At 40.0% G+C, this 20,875-nt stretch overlaps 2 protein-coding genes across 5 annotated transcripts in view; one reads left to right on the forward strand and one right to left on the reverse strand.

Moving 5' to 3' along the window:
* The window catches only part of fyco1a (FYVE and coiled-coil domain autophagy adaptor 1a), a 164,014-nt gene that overhangs the window by 119,836 nt on the left and 23,303 nt on the right, over nt 1-20,875 (forward strand). For all 4 annotated transcript variants that reach the window (XR_013548755.1, XM_078419258.1, XM_078419271.1 and 1 more), the window contains 2 exons: nt 11,096-11,209; nt 15,414-15,624. Coding sequence is in view for 3 of the 4 variants with exons in the window: in XM_078419258.1 (XP_078275384.1) it covers nt 11,096-11,209; nt 15,414-15,624 (325 nt within the window). In the remaining variant the exon portion in view is untranslated. The remainder of the gene's footprint in view (nt 1-11,095; nt 11,210-15,413; nt 15,625-20,875) is intronic.
* Nucleotides 3,676-5,229, reverse strand: LOC144604649 (C-C chemokine receptor type 7-like). The gene is made up of 2 exons (XM_078419292.1): nt 5,133-5,229; nt 3,676-4,940 (listed from the first exon to the last, which is right to left on the reverse strand). Exons 1-2 carry the CDS (start codon nt 5,139-5,141, stop codon nt 3,864-3,866), a joined length of 1,086 nt encoding a protein of 361 aa, XP_078275418.1. The 5' UTR covers nt 5,142-5,229; the 3' UTR covers nt 3,676-3,863.

The following is a 20,875-nucleotide window of genomic DNA, read 5'->3' on the forward strand; positions in this document are numbered from 1 at the left end:
GGAGAAGAGGGAGTGACCGGGGTGAGACTCGTGTAGGAAGGAGCTGCAGATACTGGTTTAAACCGAAGATTTAAACCAAAAAGAAGATTTGACACAAAAAGCTGGAGTAACTCAGCGGGGTCAGACTGCAACTCTGGAGAAAAGGAATAGTTGACATTTCAGGTCAAGACCCTTTTTCAGACTGGGTGAGACTCATCCATGATTATGCTGCTGGCCTTGCCGAGGCAACGTGAGGTGTAAATGGAGTCAGTGGAAGGGAGGTTGTTTTTTGTGATGGTCTGGGCTGCATCCACAATTCTCTGCAATTTCTTGAGGTCTTGGATAGAACTGTTTCCAAACCATGCTGTGATACATCCCGATAAAATGCTTTCTCCAGCGTTCTAAGTTGGTGAGAGTTGTTGGAGACTCGCATACCTCCAGATTCAGGGACAGTTTCTTCCCAGGTGTTATCAGGCAGCTGAACCGTCCTCTCACGAGTTAGAGTGCATTTCTGACCTCCCATCTACCTCATTGGAGACCTTTGAACTATCTTTAATCAGACTTTATCAGTCTCTAAATGTTGTATTCTTTATCCTTTATCTGTGCACTGTGGACAGCTTGATTGCAATCACATAAAATCTTTTCTTTGACTGGATAACGCACAAATAAAGCTCTTCACTGTACCTTGGTACAGGTGACAATAATAATCTAAACTAAACAAAACATATGCCAGGTTTTTCTCAATGCACAATGCCATTGAAACATGAGAAGTAAAATGAGGATACCCAAGAGCACCAATCTAAGATGAAGCTGGCAGCAGTTCACTCACTAGCTGACTTATGATGAAGGCCATCTCAGACCCATTGGACTGAAGTATGCACAGTTCCATCTGTCCAATACATTTTAAAAAGTAATTGAAATCTGAGAAAAGAATGGCACATATATGGATTTTATGCCGTCGGTGTTAAGGAAGGTAAATTGACTACTTTGGCAAGTATTAAATAAGGGTATGTGCTTCGTTATTTACTTTAGACTTCAGAGACTCAAAGACATTCTAGTCATACTTGAAAAGTTGGATATATTTAGATCATTTAAAAATTTAGACCATGGTTTATTAGTAATGGTATAGCAGGATAGTTGTTCTCGTTTGTTGTTGGGTTTTGGTTTGAAGAATACATTTGTAGATTTATATGTTATGAAAAAGATCAGCCAAAACATTATGACCTGATGAGCCAAAACATGACCACCTGCCAAATATGCTGTTGGTCCTCTGTGTGCAGCCCCATACGCAGCAGGGTGCGATGCACTGTGTATTGTGACACATTCCCCCAAGAACCAACGGAATCAGCATCTGCTTACCCACTTAAAGCAGAGGTTCTTCCAATGTGATTGAATTCTTAAAGGTCCATTAGGCAATATTAATTCTGGGTTCTCTACCTGACTCACTCTTAAAGGTGTGTTTTCAAAATTCTGACGTTCATCTAAACCACTAGTCTGAGCACCTGCCAGGCTTTTTTGTGCAGTATGAAAATATGAAATGCTGTTAATATGGTTTACATCCATGAAACTATCAAGGAGGTCTGGATGCTGCAGAATTAAAGAATAAAAACACTTTGTGGACATGAAGGACTGTCTAAACATGTCACAGATCAGCTGCACAATCATGGCATGGATCATTCCACTATTTTATTTTCTTGGGTGATATTCAGTGTCTGATGTGTATGTCATTTATAACATCTTATTCATTGGAGAAGCCAGTAACCCCTCAGGCCCTTTCTAGAACCTAGCTGAGATGCCAAACCTATTGAAATCAGTTCGTGTGTCATAAAGAAAATCAAGGGTATGGTGTCAGTACATCAATGCTGCCTAATTGGTATACTTTGCAGAGTTGCAGCTGTTATAAACCAGATGCTGGTTGATACAAAAGGACACAAAGCGCTGGAGTGACTCAGCAGGACAAGCAGCATCTCTGGAGCGTATGGATAGGTGAGGATTTGGGTTGGAACCATTCTTTAGTCTAATTGAGGTGGTAAAGAAAAAGCTAGGGGACGGGAGAGGCAGGCCAAAACATGTCACGTAATAGGCGAGGGGGTTTTTTATAGGCAGATGCTTGGAACAAAGGCCTTCTCCCTCGACTCCATCCAGAGACCCCGACAGTCATTTCAGGTGAGGCAGAGGTTTCATCTTCTCCATCTAATCTGCTGTATCCCTTGTTATCGACGAGACCAAGCGCAGACTGGACGATCGTTTCACTGAATACCTACACTCAGTTCCTCTTGGCCTACGCGATCTACCAGTTGCCAAACATTTTCACTCCCCTTCCAATTCCCATAGTGATCTTTCTGTCCTTGGGCCTCCTCCACTGTCAGAGTGAGGCCACATGCAATTTGGAGGAACAATACCACCTATTTCACTTGGGCAGCGCATAACCCAGTGATATGAATATTGAGGTGTAGGAAGGAATTGCAGATGCTGGTTTACATCAAAGATAGACACAAAATGCTGGAGTAACTCAGTGGGTCAGGCAGCATCTTTGGAGAAAAGGAATATTGATTTCTCTAATGTCAAGTAAACCTTGCATTTCCTCTCTCACCTGATGTGTATGTCATTGTAGGTCCCACCTGAATCAAGTTGTCTTGCTAGTTTTACCTAGTTATCACCTTCTGCACAGCCAACAATGGACCATTGTGTGCACTTTGGTCATCGGTGCAGGCTCTAATCTGTTCTTTATCTCTAGTTTCCCTCTCCCCTGACTCTCATTCCGAAGTAGTGTCTCGACCCACCTATTCCTTTTCTCCAGTGATGCTGTCTGACCCGCTGAGTTACTTCATCATTTTGTGTTTATCTTCAGTGTAAACCAGCATCTGCAGTTCCTTCCTGCACCAGAGATTAAAGTAGAAGGTGTGAAACAAACTGTTGAAGAATTGCAAATTGAAAGTTGCAGAGGAAGCAGTGCAGAGTTCCTTTGTTTATCTGGAAAGGAACCTGAGCTTTAAAAACAGATGCAGATGACATGACTGCGCTATGATTCAATTACTTGAAGCAGATCACTAGGATACCAATCTGAACTCCTGAAAAGCAGTTTTTCTCAATCTAGAGTTCTTTAAAAAATACGTAGAAGGTGCACAATTGTTACGATCGGATAAACTGCATTATTTAGCGATAATGACTGTTTTAGTTTTAGAGATACAGCATGGAACCAGGCCCTTTACCATCATTACTACTTGCAGCACTCTGGCTTTCAGTTCCATTCGTTTCTCCATAAAAAAAGATAAGCGTAGTAAACCAATCAATGTTCATAAAAAATAAACAAATTAGTTGTTGCTGAACCTGTATTTATGATCTTATTTAATTTGAATTTATGTTCAAAAATAATTTCTATCTTCACTGTTTCGGAAGCACCTCCATAGATTGTGATTTTGCACATTCTCAAATCACATACTCAATCAATAGTTTTTATTGGTTGGAGATGCTGCCTGTCCTGCTGAGTTACTCCAGCATTTTGTGTCTATCTTTGTTTTAAACCAGCATCTGCAGTTCTTTCCTACACAATGGTTTTTTATTCTTGCCTTCTTTCAAGATCTGCATTTGTACCAATTAATTAAAAAAAACACGACATGAATATTGAAAAATATTATCAAATATTTAATGATGCAATTTCATTTGCACACATTTAAACATATTTTATACATGCAAATGTGTATGCTTGAAGATACAGAGTAGAATTTGATGCTGTATGACATTCTGTCTTGTTCTTCAAAGCCTGAGTTAAATTTGAAGTAGAAAATGCCCACCATTTACAGCAGAAGATTAAGAAAGCACGTACAATTCTAATGCTGATTCCCATGATGTACATGTAAATATCCCAATGCACCATGTATTTTCTATAAAGGGTGCAAACTTGTTGTTTCAGATATTCCTGATTTTTGTTGTGATGTCTCGCACTCAATTTTCAAATACCCCGCCAATAGTCTTTCACTTATACATCCAGCATCTTTTAAAATCTTTAAGAAGTTGTTTCTAAACTTCACTCCAAGAAATACATATAAAATAGGATTGAGGCTGCAGTGTACATAGGCAATGCTCTCTGTTATGATAATTGCATAGTCTAAATTTAGACTGTACTCACAACTCATGCTTTCATTAATTATGATCGATACAGTTTGCATTAAGAGTATAATGTTAAATGGCAGTTCACAAATCATAAATGCAATTACAACTGCAACAATAATCTTTAATGATTTACTCTTCTGAAAGCCCTTAGCTTGGAGTAGAGTTTTTGCAATGATTGTATAGCAAATAATCATTGTCACAAAGGGGATTAAAAATCCCACAACCATCTGCAATACATGGACTCCTACCATGATGATGTCTGAATTAGGAGGGCGCACCATAGTACATATAACTTTGTCAGGCATACCAGGGTATGCTTCACTTAATATAAATTCTGGAAGGGCCAGCATGATTGCAAGCAACCAAACCCCTGCACAAACTAACTTACTATGAAATATTTTCTTTTTACTCTTCAGCATTTTTGTTGACTGAACAATCAAATTGTACCTGTTGACACTTACACAGGCAAGAGTTAACATACAGCTGTAGAAATTTACAGTGTACACACCATTCATAATTTTGCACATAAGAGTTCCAAATATCCATTCATTATATGCATCGATTGCCCAGAATGGCAGGGTGCAAAGGAAGATTAAATCAGCGATCGCTAGATTCATCACGTAGACATCTGTCATGGTCTTCTGCTTCACATAAAGGACATATGTCACAATGACCAACAAATTGCCCAGAAGCCCTGTCACAAATATTGCTGCATATAAACTGGGCATGAAAATCCTACCAAAGTTTCTGACACTTGATGTTTCACAGGCTGTTGAAAAAAGTGAAGGATCCAGCAAGGCAAAATCCCAACTATCATTGGTGATGACTGAAGTCTCCGTATTGGGGAACTAAAAATAAAACAACTGATAATTATTAAAGAGTAGATTTTAAGTATACAAAGTTAAACATAATTTTAAACTTTGCGTCTGGTATTTACAATTGCAGCTGTGCTGTCATGTGCATTTCATTAATACTTGCAAAGCAAACATGATACTTCAACAAAAACAGAAGGCATGGTTTACAAACAAGAGAATTTTTACCTGGGCCATCTTTTTGAAGGTATAATGTGTTTTTGCATTAATTGACTTATGTTCTCACTGCACCGTCTCCACAACTTGCTTTCTGAGCATGTACTTGGATTATGAAACAGAAATCATTGTCCTTGGAAAAAGGAAGTGATATTCCTCTGTTCTCAGTTAAATGCTGATATGTAGTAAATAACATATAGTTTGAGGCGAAGAAAACTATTCTTGGCATTGAAAGATCATCACATACTTCTAGTCACTCAGTTGAAACTAACTTTTAATCTTTTAGTCATATCTTTAAACTTTCTCCACCTAATTGCATGCCATTAATTTCTCTGAAAATTCTTCTCTTTAAGGAGCTCTACACATTAAACATTATATTTTCCCCATTATTGCATATGTTACATCCTGATAAAAATGTACATTTGTACATTATTATTGTGCATTTTGAAATCTATTCTGTTATTTAGGCACAGAATACAGTGATTCTAGTTGAGTTTAGTTTAGAGGAACAATGTGTAAACAGACCCTTCGGCCCACCAAGATCTCCCAGACCACGATCACCCGTATTCTACACACTAGGGACAATTTACAGGATGATTAAACTACAAACCTGAGTGTCTTCGGAATGTGGGAGGAAACCGGTGCTCCCGAACAAAACCCACGCAGTCACAGGGAGAACGTACAGTCAGCACCCATGGTCATGATCGAACCCGGGTCTCTGGCGCTGTAAGGCAACAACCTTACTGTCACGTGCGTCACTGTGCCACCCAAAAATTAATTTGTGAGTGGAAATAGTTAATCTTAAAAGTTTATAACACAGAAGGATGGCATTTTCCCCATGGTGTACATTAAGAAAATATGATTAAAGCTAATCCCTCTACCCTGCTAGTTATAGACTGCTGCATTTCAAGTGCTCATTGAGGTTCTTCTTAAGTGTGATAAGGTTTCTGCCTGAAGCACTCATTCAGTGAGTAAGTTTCCGACCCCACATCATACATTCCATTAAAAAAAAAGTCCGGTGCCCCCTAATTATTGAACTCCGTGCCAAGGAGAATTCGTCCTTGGTAGGTTTCTCATAGGTAGATGCATCTGTGTTTGGGGGGTATCACCTTGTTGTTCGGCCTCGGGACATCAGTATTAAACTGTGAATTGCAGAAATGAATCAACAGTAATCACTGCATTGGAGGAGCAATCCCCAAAACAATATGTGTTTAAAGTGAACTAAGGGAAATAGGTCCCAAAAAAGAAGCAGACAGAAAAAGATCAGTCTGAAGAAGGGTTACAACCCAAAATGTCACCTATCCATGTTTTCCAGGGATGCTGCCTGACTCGTTGAGGTATTCCAGCCTTTTTCTGTGAACTAGCATCTGTAGTTCCTTGTTTCTATATCTGGAAATAAGTCCATGTTGGTTGAAGGGCTGCAGGGCACAGCAATTGGCAGTGGGAGTAGTGGAGGAAGTTGGTCCAGGTATGTTGTGAGTGGTGTATGGAACTAGAAAAATTGTGCAGTGAGTTCTCATTACAAAGGATGCTAGTTGAGAATGGGAAGGTAGCAGCAGCAGTCGGGGTGTGTGTATTTGTGATAAATGTGGTCAGAGCAGCCTGCATGATTCAAATTTGAAGCCTGGGACAGTACTCCACCTTCAGGTAACAATACTTAGAGCACTTAGCGTGTCAAATGTGACTGCATTACACTTTACTAAGATCTGAGTATCTGAATCACAGTTAAGTCAGTGCCATTGCATTTAGGGGTAAACAAAATTTACATCTGAAGGCATTAAACAGGTATTATTTAACATATAAATGACCAAACACCTATTTCTTTTGTTACTTTTGCCTCATAATAAGTTTTTTACTTTCTGTATATAGTAGGAGAATTAATCAACCATTTTGTACTTAAAAGAAGGACATTTGCCATCAATTTTAGCCCCATTATACTGTCTACCATGGATGTATTCAGTGCCATTGAAATAGAGAGCAGATTCAGCTATACAAGTTTAAAGTAGCCATTAGCAGAGCTTTGAGCTAAAAAAAATGGCACTTTTAATGTCAAATCAGCATTACATTCTGCCAGAATCCAACTATATTAGATTTGTTTACAATAGCTGTATACATGTTATGCTGTCACAACAGGATGCCCATATTTCTGCTTTGGAACAGAAAGGGTTTGGCACAGCAGTAGAGTTGCTGTCTAATATCAGTAAAACCAATTACATCAACGCCTCTACTTCCTGAGAAGATTAAGAAGATTCAGTATGTCAAAGAGGATTCTCTTGAACTTCTATAGGTGAACAGTAGAGAGCATATTGACTGGTTGCATCATGGCCTGGTTCGGCAACTTGAACGTTCAGGAGCAGAAAAGACTACAAAAAGTTGTGAACACTGCCCAGTCCATCACCGGCTCTGACCTCCCCTCCATCGAAAGGATTTATAGGAGTCGCTGCCTCAAAAAGGCAGCCAGCATCATTGGAGACCCTCACCATTCTGGCCACACGCTCATTTCACCACTGCCATCGGGAAGAAGGTACAAAAGCCTGAAAACTGAAACGCCCAGGTTCAGGAACAGCTTCTTCCCTACCGCCATCAGGCTATTAAACACTACAACTTCAAATAAGCTCTGACTACAATAGACATTATTATTATTATTATTATTATTATTATTATTATTATTATTATTATTAATACACTACAATTGTTTGTTTTTTGAGTATATGTGTTTGTATATATATATATATATATATATGTGTGTGTGTACTTGTAAGTATGTGTATATATATACACTCATCATATTGTTTACAGTGTACTGTTTACATATTCTGTTGTGCTGCAGCAAGTAAGAATTTCATTGTTCTATCTGGGACATATGACAACAAAACACTCTTGACTGTCAACAGCGGGGGTTAGTCTACATGGTTTGTATGTTCTCCCTGTTGCCACGTGGGTTTTCTCCAGGTGCTCCTGTTTCCTCCCACTCTCCAAAGATGTACAGGTCTGTAGGTTAATTGGCTTCTGGAAATTGTAAATCATCCCTAGTGTGTAGGATAGTGCTAGTGTACTGGGTGATTGCGAGTCAGTCTGGACTTGGTGGGCTGAAGGACCTGTTTCGATATTGTACTAAAGTAAAGTCTAAAGTCATAAATAATCTCAAAAAATGCACTCAGCTGAACAACATTTTGTGTCAATCAATTGTCTTTATATGACTATTTCTCCTGGTTTGCCTCACTAATTTCTTCTTTCTTGAAACATCTAGCCTCTACAATTTTTTCAATTACTTTAGTCCAAAGACACCTGAAATTTCAAGACTGCCTTCTTCATTTGCTGTTTCTTTTGGTGCAGTAGGTCAAATACTACTTTCAGCAGCTTTAAATTGCCTAAGAATGCTAATGCATTATTTCTTCAGTTGTGAGTTGCTCCTTTGATACTTATTGAGGGCTTAGAACCTCTTTTCGCCACACAAATAAATGTTGGCTGTCAAGTTGCATATATCTACCTCGTATCTCTTTTTGCTCATCCCACTTTACTGAATGCCAATTCTTTAACATGTTTTCTATCAGCTTAATGTCTATTTCCTGTTTGCCTTATCCTTTAAACACTTAAGCATCATTTCCACACTCTATCTCTAAACTTCCCCAATACTTGCCCTAAATATTATATCCTAACCTTCACCATGTCCCATGCTGAGTCACTCCAGGTCCAAAAGTGCATTGGCAGAACCTCAGCTCCCCCTGAGCACAGAACACTGCTGCCAAATTCTCCCAGAATGGTGCTGAGTTCTGTAACTATGGCTCTGTGAGCCTTAGTTCACAAAGTGACCTAACTTATATTGTGCCCAACACAAGACTTTACCTCCCTCAAGATTGAGTGCTGCCACACCAGAGTAGTATTTTTTTAAAATCTCAAACCTTCATCCTGCCCAGATTGCCTAATCTTCTTTGGCCTCTGATCTTATGCAGCTTTCTTCAATTTTCTCTGAACTGAACTGTACCCCACAGCCAGTCAAACAGCTTGTTTCCACCTACACTCCCCAAATCACTCACGTGCACGCGCTCGCACGTGCAGCGATTGAGATATCCCTGAATGTATGTGCCACATAAACTAATTGGAAGAGAGGTGGTACACACATACTTATTGATAGCAGCAACAGTGAAAATACAAAACATGAGAGAAACAGAAACTGAATACAGACTAAAATAGTTACAGGGCAACGGAGCAACTGTGGAGTGGAAAGCAGCTGAGAGGTGGTTTCAGAAAGGGAATGTTAAAAATATATCTCCACAAGTAGTGTGAAAGTTATACATGTATATAATTTATTTTTTTAATTTTGATGGTGCTTCTGACAAGTCAATTCATGGTTGAATTTACTGAAAATTGTTTCAACAAAGGAATGAGTAAATTTATTTTTATCCTTAAAAGCTATCTCCCAGAGACAGCTCTCAGGACCACTTCTTTGGATATAGCTGTCTGTTTCAAGTGTGCTGAATACATCTGTGGTGGAGAGTGTAATAATGGACCTAAAATTGAATGGCAAATGTTTGCAGGAAACATGTTCCCGATGTTGGGAGAGTCCAGAACCAGGGACCATGCTTTAAGAATAAAGGGTAGGCTATTTAGAACTGAGATGAGGAAAATCTTTTTCACACAGATAGTTGTGAATTTGTGGAATTCTCTGCCACAGAAGGCAGTGGAGGCCGATTCACTAGATGCATTCAAAAGAGAGTTAGAGCTCTTAGGGGTAGCAGATTCAAGGGATATGGGGAGAAGGCAGGAACGGGATACTGATTGTGGATGATCAGATCAGCCATGATCACATTGAATGGTAGTGCTGGCTCGAAGGGCCGAATGGCCTACTCCTGCACCTATTGGCTATGTATCTATTGAGCACAAAATAGGTGCTTAATCCCCCGATGAAATGCATTCAATTCTTAAAAATAAATAAAAACTTATTATGAGCTAAAAGTATCAAAAAAAGTAGGCATTATGCCACGCATGTGTCGCTAATGTATCTCTTTATCATTAGGTTCAGTCGATAATCACAAGTTCAATTCTGCAGTCATATCATCATATCATATATATACAGCCGGAAACAGGCCTTTTCGGCCCACCAAGTCCGTGCCGCCCAGCGATCCCCGTACATTAACACTATCCTACACCCACTAGGGACAATTTTTTTTTTTTTTTAATAACATTTTTACCCAGCCAATTAGCCTACATACCTGTACGTCTTTGGAGTCAAGTTGAGTTTATTGTCATATGCTCAAGTATGTTTAGGAATATTGAAAAATCTTGCTTGAGCCAGCATCATAGGCACATAGACAGACAAACATGGCAAAATAAATTATATAATTTGCACATAAATTACATATAAAGGTTCTCATATTGAATTTCACGTTACTATAAAACCTGTATCCATGATTTTGTTTATGTACCTTGAAGGACTTCTACTCCAAAGTCAGAACAACTTGTGAGTGCAAATTCGGTTGACTTAGTGACGAAGCTCCAAGAATATATATAATCAGTCTGAAGAAGGGTCTCGACCCGAAACGTCGCCCATTCCTTCTCTCCTGAGATGCTGCCTGACCTGCTGAGTTACTCCAGCATTTTGTGAATAAATATAATCACCATTGATCAATATGGTGATTGAGCTGGTTTTTTTTTGCCATTTTCTATTTGATATACCCAATTTGGCACTATTAGTGCCACACAAAATTGGACTGTTTGCAACAAGTAGAACACTTTTTGATGCATCGTGCACTTAATTTTCATGAAAAGGTTTTGTAACCAAATAAACATTTCCAATTGTTTCATATGAGTAGAGGTCAGAATTGTGGCAACAATCATAATGTATAAAATAAAGAACTCTAATTTATCAATTATCAGGATTAATTTTTACAAATAATTGAATTTTAAAATATATATATATATATTCACACGACTAAAGATATTGTACATCTAAAGATATGAACTTACTTTTTCAGAAGTCCAGCAAGTGATATACCATCAGTAGAGGGTCCAAGAATGCCAACGGAAGATGAATCCAGTCAACCTATGCAAGACGCAGAGATTAATTTGTTAAAAAGTGGTGAAATAGCGTGAGTATAATTTTGAAGCTTTCTAGGTAAATTGGAAGATAGAAATTTCCGGGACCCAGAAAAGATTATTGCAACACATCTGGTTAGCCCCTACCTGAAAAAAAATGTTTAATATCCAATTAAAAAATCTTCATTTTTTCTCTCTGAGTAGTCAGCAAATGAGCATATAAATGTTCTGATACTGTCAACCCCTTTGCCCTCCTTGGTTCCTGACCTTTCTTCAGAATTGGGAAAAAAAATTAATTTAATTAATTTAAAGATGCAGAGAAGGTTGGGAGGCATGAGAACACAAGGGTTTATTTGCAATATGGCTGAAGGCAAGAGAGATTAAATGGCAAAAGAGGTGACCCCCACAGGGAGAAGAAAAGGTGGTAGAGGGATCAGTGAATAAGAAAAGGTCAGTTTGGAGGAGGTATAAATGGGAAAACCAGATCAATTATCTTAAATTACCAAAGAAAAAGCTGAATACTGAAACCGTGAAGTGTAAATACTGATAAATGTCCCTGAAACCATTTGATTCATTGTTGAAAATCTAAAAATCTAGATTATTCTTCAAACTGACATTGAGATTTGTAGGAATGGGTTGGAGACAGAGAGGTCAACAGGGCAGTGGGGGGTGAAGAATTGAAATAAAAGACAGTAAGAAGCTTGAGATAATGCTTGATGTTTAAAATAAAGTATTTCTCAAACTCCTCATCCAATCTCTTTAAATTTCCTTAACGTGGAAGAGACCACATAGAGAGCAGGGAAAATGAACAAAATTGGAAAAAGAATTTCATGTTGGAAGACACAAGAAACTGCACAAATGTACATTAATTAACCTTGAACTTCTGTCATAGCTTCATGTCCGGATCCTCAGCAGTGCCTATTCCGTTTGTTGCAGTTCCATAATCTACTCAGCCTTTGTCTTCAGTTTACTTGACTGACTCAGAGCTTTCACTCACTTATCATTGTGATTCTCAATGATATCTCCCCATCCCACTAATTACTCTAACCTCACAGTCTTTCAGTTCATGAACTGTTGAAATACAATGTACAGTATAAATGGTCTTGAACTGCTTCCCTTTGCATTAGACCAACATCTGCACTGGTTATTTTTTTGCATCTCCAAAGGATTGTGAGGCCTCAGTTCCAAGACTATCCTATGAAATTAGCAGGCTCAAAGCGGAGTCTAGATCTCCAATGATTAAAAACATATAAAATCAAAAAAATGTAGCTAAAGTTATTTTTTTAATGAGATTTGGGGCTTTGCCATATAAGGGACCAGATATTAGAAGTGGTCGTAGCCTCCTGGGTCAGTACATGGTGAGTGGAATAATAGAGTGAAAGGTGAGATGTGCTGCATAACCGCAGCCCAATATCTATTTGATAATTCTCTTAACTTAATTGATCTTCTGACGTGATAAAACTTATTAATATTGTAAAAGGTTTCTTGGGTTTGTGGAATTTCACTGAAATCAATTTCCTTCGAAACTATCTCCATCAATTATAGCATCTATTATAATTTAATCTACTATATTGCGTAAGGCTTCATGAGATTGACTAATATTACAAGAAATGTTCGTGAGTGCACATTTAATTTTGGCTTTCTTCATTATATATTTTGAAATGACCACTTACAAAGTCGACTGTGCAAGTTTGTAAATCTGGAATAGCAGATTCCTGCAATCAATGATGAAACTTTCACATATCACGATGGTGTGTGCCTCCCTGGTGCCAGGGTCTAGAATGTCTCAGAGTGGTTGCAGAACATTCTCAATGGGGAGGTTGAGTAGCCAGAGGCAGTTGTGCACATTGGTACCAATGACAGAGGTAGGAAGAGGAACAAGGTCCTCTGGGATTAATATAGGGAGTTTTTATAGGGTTAAAAAGTAGGACCTAAACTGTGGTAATCTCTGGATCAATCCCAGTGCCACATGCTAGTGAGGAAAGGAACAGAAGGTTAGTCTGGAAAAGGGTTCTGACCCAAAAGGTCACCTGTTCCCTTTCTCCAGAGCTGCTGCCTGACCCGCTGAGTTACTCCAGCATTTTTTATATATCTTCGGTGTCAACCAGCATCTGCAGTTTCTTATTTCACAGAAAGATAGTTCAGATGAATACGTGGTTGAGGAGTCCATCTTTTCCGAAGCCCTCACAAATCTTGGTGCGAATGTGAATAACTAGATAGAGACACACGTAACTGTGTAAATAGCAGATCAATATCCCAGCAAGTGCATAATGTTGGCATTCTGTAAATGGAGTCACAGAATCATACAGCACTGAAATGGCCCCATTGGCGCAACTCGTCCATGCCGACCGAGATCACCCATCTAGGCCAGTCTCATTAGCCCTCATTTAGTCCATATCCCTCTAAACCTTTCCTACCCATGTACCTGACCAAATGACTTTGAAGTGTTGTTATAGTACCTGCCTCAACTAGTTCGTCTGGCAGCTCATTCCATATACCCACCACCCTCTGTGTGAAAAAAAATGCCGCTCGGGTTTCTATTAAATCTTTCCCCACTCATCTTAAACCTATAACCTTTAATTCTTGATTCCGTACCCTATGACAAAGTCTGAAAATGTGCAAAGCAGAATGTTTTGCACCAATAAACAAATTACATCTATTAATAAGCTGAAAATAATATTTGATATGTAGGAAAGAACTGCAGATGCTGGTTTAAATTGAAGATAGACACAAAATGCTGGAGTAATTCAGCGGGACACGCAGCATCTCTGCAGAGAAGGAATGGGTGACGTTTTGGGTCGAGACCCTTCTGTCTGAAGAAGAAGAATATTTGATGTCTCTGACAATTGTCAATAGAGTCATCGTCATAGAACTATCCATCTTGGTCTACATGACAATAATTAACCAATACCAAGTTAAAATCCCTTGCCATGACACCCCTATTAGTCTTTGCAGCTATCTGCATTCTCCAGATATATTTGCTCCTCTACTTACCGTTGATTATTTGAGGGCCTATAGTACAATCCCATGAGGGTGATCATTCCCTTTTCATTTCTCAGCTCCACCCATATAGCTTCACTGGACGATCATTCAGCAATCCCATCTCAAACTACTGCCTTGATGGTCTCCTTAATCAATAAAGCAACCTCCCCCTCCACCCCTCCCCCCTCCTCTTTAACCACCACCTCTATCTCACCTACCCACACTCTGAGAGGTTTTGCATTTTGGGAAATCCAACCTGGGCAGGCCCTACACAGTGAATGGTAGGGCTCTGGGGAGTGTTGTAGAGCAGAGGGATCGAGGAGTGCAGGTGCATGGTTCCTTGAAGGTGGAGTCGCAGGTAGATAGATTGGTCAAAAAGGCTTTTGGCACATTGGCCTTCTTCAGTCAGAGTATTGAGTATAGAAGTTGGGAGATCATGTTACAGTTGTATAAGGCATTGGTGAGGCCACTTTGAGAGTATTGTGTTCAGTTCTGGGCACCGTGTATTAGGAAAGATGTTGTCAAGCTGGAAATGATACAGAGAAGATTTACAAAGATGTTGTCAGGTCTTGAGGGTGTGAGCTATAGGGAGAGGTTGAGTAGGCTGGGACTCTATTCCTTGGAGCGCAGGAGGATGAGGGGTGATCTTATTGAGGTGTATAAAATCATGAGAGGAATAGATCGGGTAGATGCACCAAGTCTCTTGCCCAGAGTAGGTGAATCAATGACAGAGGTTTCAGGTGAAGGGGAAAAGATTTAATAGGACTCTGAGGGGTTACCTTTTCACACAAAGGGTGGTGGGTGTATGAAATAAGCTGCCAGAGGAGGTAGTTGAGGCAGGGACTATCCCAACATTTAAGAAACAGTTAGACATGGATAGAACAGGTTTGGATGGATATGGACCAAACACGGGCAGGTGGGACTAGTGTAGTTGGAACATGTTGGCCGGTGTGGGTCCTATAAATAGCATTTAAAAGACACGCAGACAGGTTCATAGATAGGAAACGTTTAGAGGGATATGGGCCAAATGCAGCTTACACGGGGTCTGACTGGACATTGGGCCAAAGGCGTGATTCCGTGTTGTATGACTGCTCCTGAAAACCCAACCACTTTGATCAAAGTTCAGTACATCTGTCCTAACATCTCCTTGCGTAACTCAGTACTAATGAGTACTCAGTACTTCAATTCAGCACCTGGCAATGCCTTACTACATCAGCAGGTCCGTATAAATGCAAGCTGTTGTTCAAACCTTACTTGTTTTCTTTTCCATTTCAGGCTCAAAATACCCCTAACAGTGGATGCGATTCGACAGTTTGGAAATAATATTCGAGAGCTTTTTATTAAATCCAGTTGCTACAGTCTTATCCCTATTACAGTTGAAGAATGTGGGTTGACCATTAGCTGGGTCTTTTCTTCTGATCCAAAAAGCATATCATTTAGTGTTGTGTATCAAGAGTCCGAAGAAACGTCATACCAACAATGCAAGGTAAGGGATTTGCACTGTTACATGGCATTGTTTCTTAAATTGTTACTTTGCTAAATTTGAGGTACGTTTCTAAGATTGAATTTAGCTTGAGAATTAAATACATAATGTGAAAAATAGATTTTATAGACCTAATTTTATATTATAATCATCATCAGTAATTGGGGCGGCACAGTGGCGCAGCGGTAGAGCTGCTGCCTTACAGCGCCAGAAACGCGGGTTCAATCCTGTCTACGGGTGCTGCCTGTACGAAGTTTGTAAGTTCTCCCTGTGACCACATGAGTTTTCTCCAGGTACTTGGGTTTCCTCCCACATTCCAAAGATGTGTGGGTTTGTCAGATTAATTGGCTTCTATAAATTGTCCCCAGTGTGTAGGATAGAATTGCAGGTCGGCTTGGACCAGGTGGGCTGAAGGGCATGTTTCCACGCTGTGTATAATCCGATCAGAGTGATTACATTTTTCTTATTTGTGATCTCTATCCCTATTGCCTCAGTGGATAAATCCTCCAGTATGTCCTCTCAGAGTGTATTTATGCCATTCTCCCACCTTAAGTAACACAACTCCTTCACAGCTTTTACTTCCCTCTCTATCGTATCTGAAACATTGAAAACCCTGGACTGTTGGGCTGCTTGAACAGTCCTGAGGCAGGGTCCCGGCTCAAAACATCGTCAGTACATTCTGTCCACTGAAGCTGCCTCCTGCAGAGTTCTTACAGCAACTTGTGTTTTGCTCAAAATTCCAGCATTTACAGTTCCTTGTGTCTCCCACATGTTGGATGTGGACTTGCTCTGTAGCATCTGCTCCGAATATACTCTCTCTAGCTCCTGCCTAATAACATTGCAATTTGCCTCCCCAGGGGCGTATCCACGGAAAATAACACCTATGGCAAGCACTGAAATTGTGCCCCTGTTGCCAGCCGTCTTTCCATAAACTAGGGTAATGTCCGATTCACCTCTACCCCATTGCGGACATTTCACTGTCTATGCAAACGATACACTACAATGTTGGGAACTATATTCTGCACTTTGTATCTTCCCCTTTGCCCAACCTATGGTAGTTGAGCTTGCCTTGATTAGATTTATGTACAGTATTTCCCGATCTGATTGGATAGCATGAGAAAGAGTTTTTCCTGTCCCCCGTGACAAGAGCAAACCTAAACCTAAACCTAAAAGTGGTGGAGGAAGTGCACAGAGGCTGGGAAGCCCGGCAGAGATCATGCTCCGTAGTCAAATTGGAGCATAGGAGAATGAAAACATGTGATAGAGGAAATGACGATAGGTGGGCGAGAAGTGTCAACAGGCGGCAAAGGAGAGAGGAATTTGGTCACATTAGCAAATGGCAAAAGAAAACTGGGCTGAACCGCGGGAAATGATGTGACATGGCACAGAAGAGCGTAGCAAGACCTTGAGGGAACGGGGATCGGGTCGGAGTTGAGATGGTTTCTGACTCTTTTGTACTGTGGTATCCGTTTGCACATAATGCTAGAAGAGATAATGGGATCGGATAATTGCGCTGAGTGGACTCAGGCCGAAATGGAGAGTGAAGTCATGTGGTAGCGGAATGCGGGATTAGATAGTAGATGAAAAGGAGGCTGGTCTAATGGAATCAGCCAGGAACTGGTTTTTGGAATCAGTACGCCGATCACTTTTAGAGATTGAGTCGGAATCAGAAACACCGTAATATGCTTCTAGCTTTGGTAGTTTTGTAGTCTGCAACAGGCATGACTTATTAGTTTGAATGATTGTACAATTGTACAAGTTGAAGGCATTCCACTAAATTGAAGGAAGTTATCTAGCCATCCTAGTGCTTCTCACTCATGATAATCAAAGACAGATCATACATCTGAAGAAAATTCTTTTTTCACAATCTGAGGATGGCTTGTCTGACTTTAATAGAAACTGCTGTGTGACGCCACCCTTCAAGTAGCACCCAGGGCACGTGCCATACCTGCCATACCCTAGATATGGCAACTGTGCCTCCCCCAATTTAGTACTTTCTCCCAAAGTCCCGATTTATCTTAAAATTTAAGAGGCTGTGATCACTGATCCCAAAATGCTTCACACAAAAACACAAGGCTAGTTCCCCAATACAAGGTCCAGTATGATCCCTCCTCTAGTTGAACTATCCACTTCACTGTTACAAGAAACTCTTTTGGATGCCTCTAACAAATTCTTATCCACTGTTACACTCGGGAGTACAAGGCCATATTAGGGTAGTTAAAGACATTCAGTACGAGAATCCTGTTGCTTCATCATCTTACCATGACTTGATCCCCTATCTCCCGCCGTTATTGGAATATCTACAGTATAATCCTATCAGTGATTGGACTTTTCTTATATTTGAGCTCTACCCATATTGTCTCTGCAGATTAACCATTCAGTGTGTCCTGTCTGAGTTTATCCGTGAAATTCTCCCCGATTAGTAATGCAACTCCTCCACCTCTTTTACCTCTCCCTCTATCAAAAACATGGAACTTTGAAACATTGAGCTACCTCTCCATCTTGCAACCAAGTCTCTGTACAAGCCATAACACTGCAGTTCCATTCACTGATTCACTTAAACACTGATTAAGGTTTTAAATCCATCTGCTTTACTCATAATCCTCCTTGCACCCTTGCATAATCTTCCATGCACTCCTTCCTCTGGTTTCCATCCCTTTGCCGGTTTAGTTTAAACCCTCTTGAGTAGCACTCGTGAATGTCCCTGTGTGGATATTGGTTCCCTCCAGTTCAGATGCAGCATGTCCCTCTTATGCAGGTTGCACCTGCTCTGGAAGTGACCCCAGTGATCCAAATATCTGAAGCCCTCCCTTCTGCACCGGTTCCTTAGCCACAAATTAAACTGCATGATCTTTCTATTTTTTGTCTCTATAGCCCATGGCAAGGCAAAGTCATTTTGAGATTACAACTGTCGAGGTCTTGTTTTTTAACCCACTACTTAATTCTCACCAAATTCTCTTGGTAGAAATTCACCGCCCTTCCTCCCAACATGATCATAATTTCTCTAAAACACCAGAGGTTGTGGGCCAACCTAAAAGAATTATATAAAATTATGACGGCATAGATAGGGTAGACAGTCAGAATCTTTTTCACAGGATGGAGAAATCAAATACCAGAGGGCATAACTTTATGTGAGAGGGGAAAAGTTTAAAGGAGACGTGCGGTGCAAGTTTTTCTTACACAGATGGTAGTGAGAAACTGGAACGCACTACTGGGATTTGTGGTTGAAGCAGATATGTTAGTGCCATTTAAAAGACTTCTGGATAAGCAAATGGATTTGCAAGGAATGAAGAGATATGTGTTATGTGCAAGTAGATAAGGGATGCTCTTGGGATCATGATTGACACAGAAATTGTGGGGTGAAGGGTCTGTTTTTGTGTTGTGCTCTCTATGTTCTATTTATAACAATATGGACAATCTCTGGTTGCTCACCCTCTCCTTTCATAGTGCCCTGCGTCCACTCAGAGACATCCCTGTCTCTGGCATCAGGGAGGCAACCCTCCAACCTGGAGTTTTGCATGTGCCCACAGAAACACCTGTCTGTTCCCCTATCTCAAGGGTTCCCTATCACAATTGATTGCCTTCACTTGGCCCCATCCTGCTGTTCATGTGATGTGCCTATTTTGTCCGCTACTGCAATTAGTCTCTGAGAGGCCGTCCCCACCAACAGTATTCAAAACGACATACGTGTTTGAAGGGAAATAGGCACAGAACTCTGCACCACCTGCCTGCCTCTCCTGGCAGTCACCCATCTATCTGACTGAATCTATGATGCGGTCACCTTTCTATAATTACTGTCTACAACCCTTTCTGCCTCCTGTCTGTTCCGCAGTGTGGGCCCTATTGCTGGTCCAACTGATCCACGCTGTCTGAGAGGAGCTGGACATGCTTCCTGCAGAGATAGTTGTCAGGATCACTGACTGTTACTCTGATTTCCCACATCTGACAGGAGGAGCACACCACTCCACTGACTGCCATTAATGTTCCACTGAAAAATAAATCCAGTGTATTTAAGGAGAAGTAAACCTTAAACACATGACCTTGTTTTATCTTATTACTGCTCACACTCTTCACCATCAGAATTTTCAGCAGCACTTCCTCCTCATAGCAGCCCCTCTCAAAATGGTCTCTCCAAAATATCCTTATGCTCTATTTAGTATTTAGTAATCGCCCTTTCCCTGAATTATTTTGCGTGGCTTATCCTCACATTGACCTTTTCTTATGTTGATGTTTCCCATGGACTACCATAACTTGACTTTTGTTGTTTGGATGATTATTAAATATTTCTCTCTAATGATTGGGATTTATAATTACTGCTGAAACTGGTACTGAAGTTTCTTTTCATCTTGGGTTTTTCCACTGTCCAGTTCTGGTGACATGTGATCAATGAGTTGGGTATTCATCGTGATTTTGGCAACTTCAAGCATGAAGTGCTTCATTGCAGACAAGTCACCATGACAGCAGTAAGATATTCCTTGAAGATAGCTTACTGGACATTTACCAAGATAAGGAGGATGTGCAGTTCTGGTCTGTTAAGACAAAAATTATAGCGGAATCTATGAGATTATAATGAGCGATGTTTATTCATTAGTCATTTAATAAACCTCCCACTAGTTGTGATTGTTGTGCCAAAACCAGGTAAAATAAAACACAGAATCGTGATCTAGATGAATGATTAAAATTGTTGGTGTTTAGGCTTTATTTGAATTTAGGACAAGATACCTTAAGATCTCCAAGTTTCCATCTAGCAGGCTGAATCAATAAAGCAGCATGAATGGAATTTGCATGCTTACAATGATTAGCATTGCTTGATGTAAAACAGAAACTAAACCTTGTACAGTGAAACTCAGCACACTTAAACTTTGGTATTACCTGATAACAAATTTGGATATTATGTTTCATAATAACCATTCACATTTTTTTCAATTTGTTATCATGTTGCTCAGTATAATAGATCTTCCAGTGAACTCCTCTCCATTGAGTTTAAGCAGAGGAGGAAATATACAAGCATGCCGAATCCAGGCTCAGGCATACATCCCTGACCCACAATCCAGACTAATGAATTAGCAGATGCTGAACCATTAGGATTTTAAAATAATTGAATACCGAATTATAAGAATTTGGCTACATCTCTTAATAAAGTATTAAAGTTGCTACTCATTTGTAAATAACTCAAATGCAAAATCTGTTACTTTCATTGCTTCTCCTCTGGCACCATCACTTGTTAGTCCTTGCTATTTCTGTATGTTGTTCC

The sequence above is a fragment of the Rhinoraja longicauda genome, chromosome 2 (genome assembly GCF_053455715.1).
Source record: "Rhinoraja longicauda isolate Sanriku21f chromosome 2, sRhiLon1.1, whole genome shotgun sequence".
Taxonomy (NCBI): Eukaryota; Metazoa; Chordata; class Chondrichthyes; order Rajiformes; family Arhynchobatidae; genus Rhinoraja; species Rhinoraja longicauda.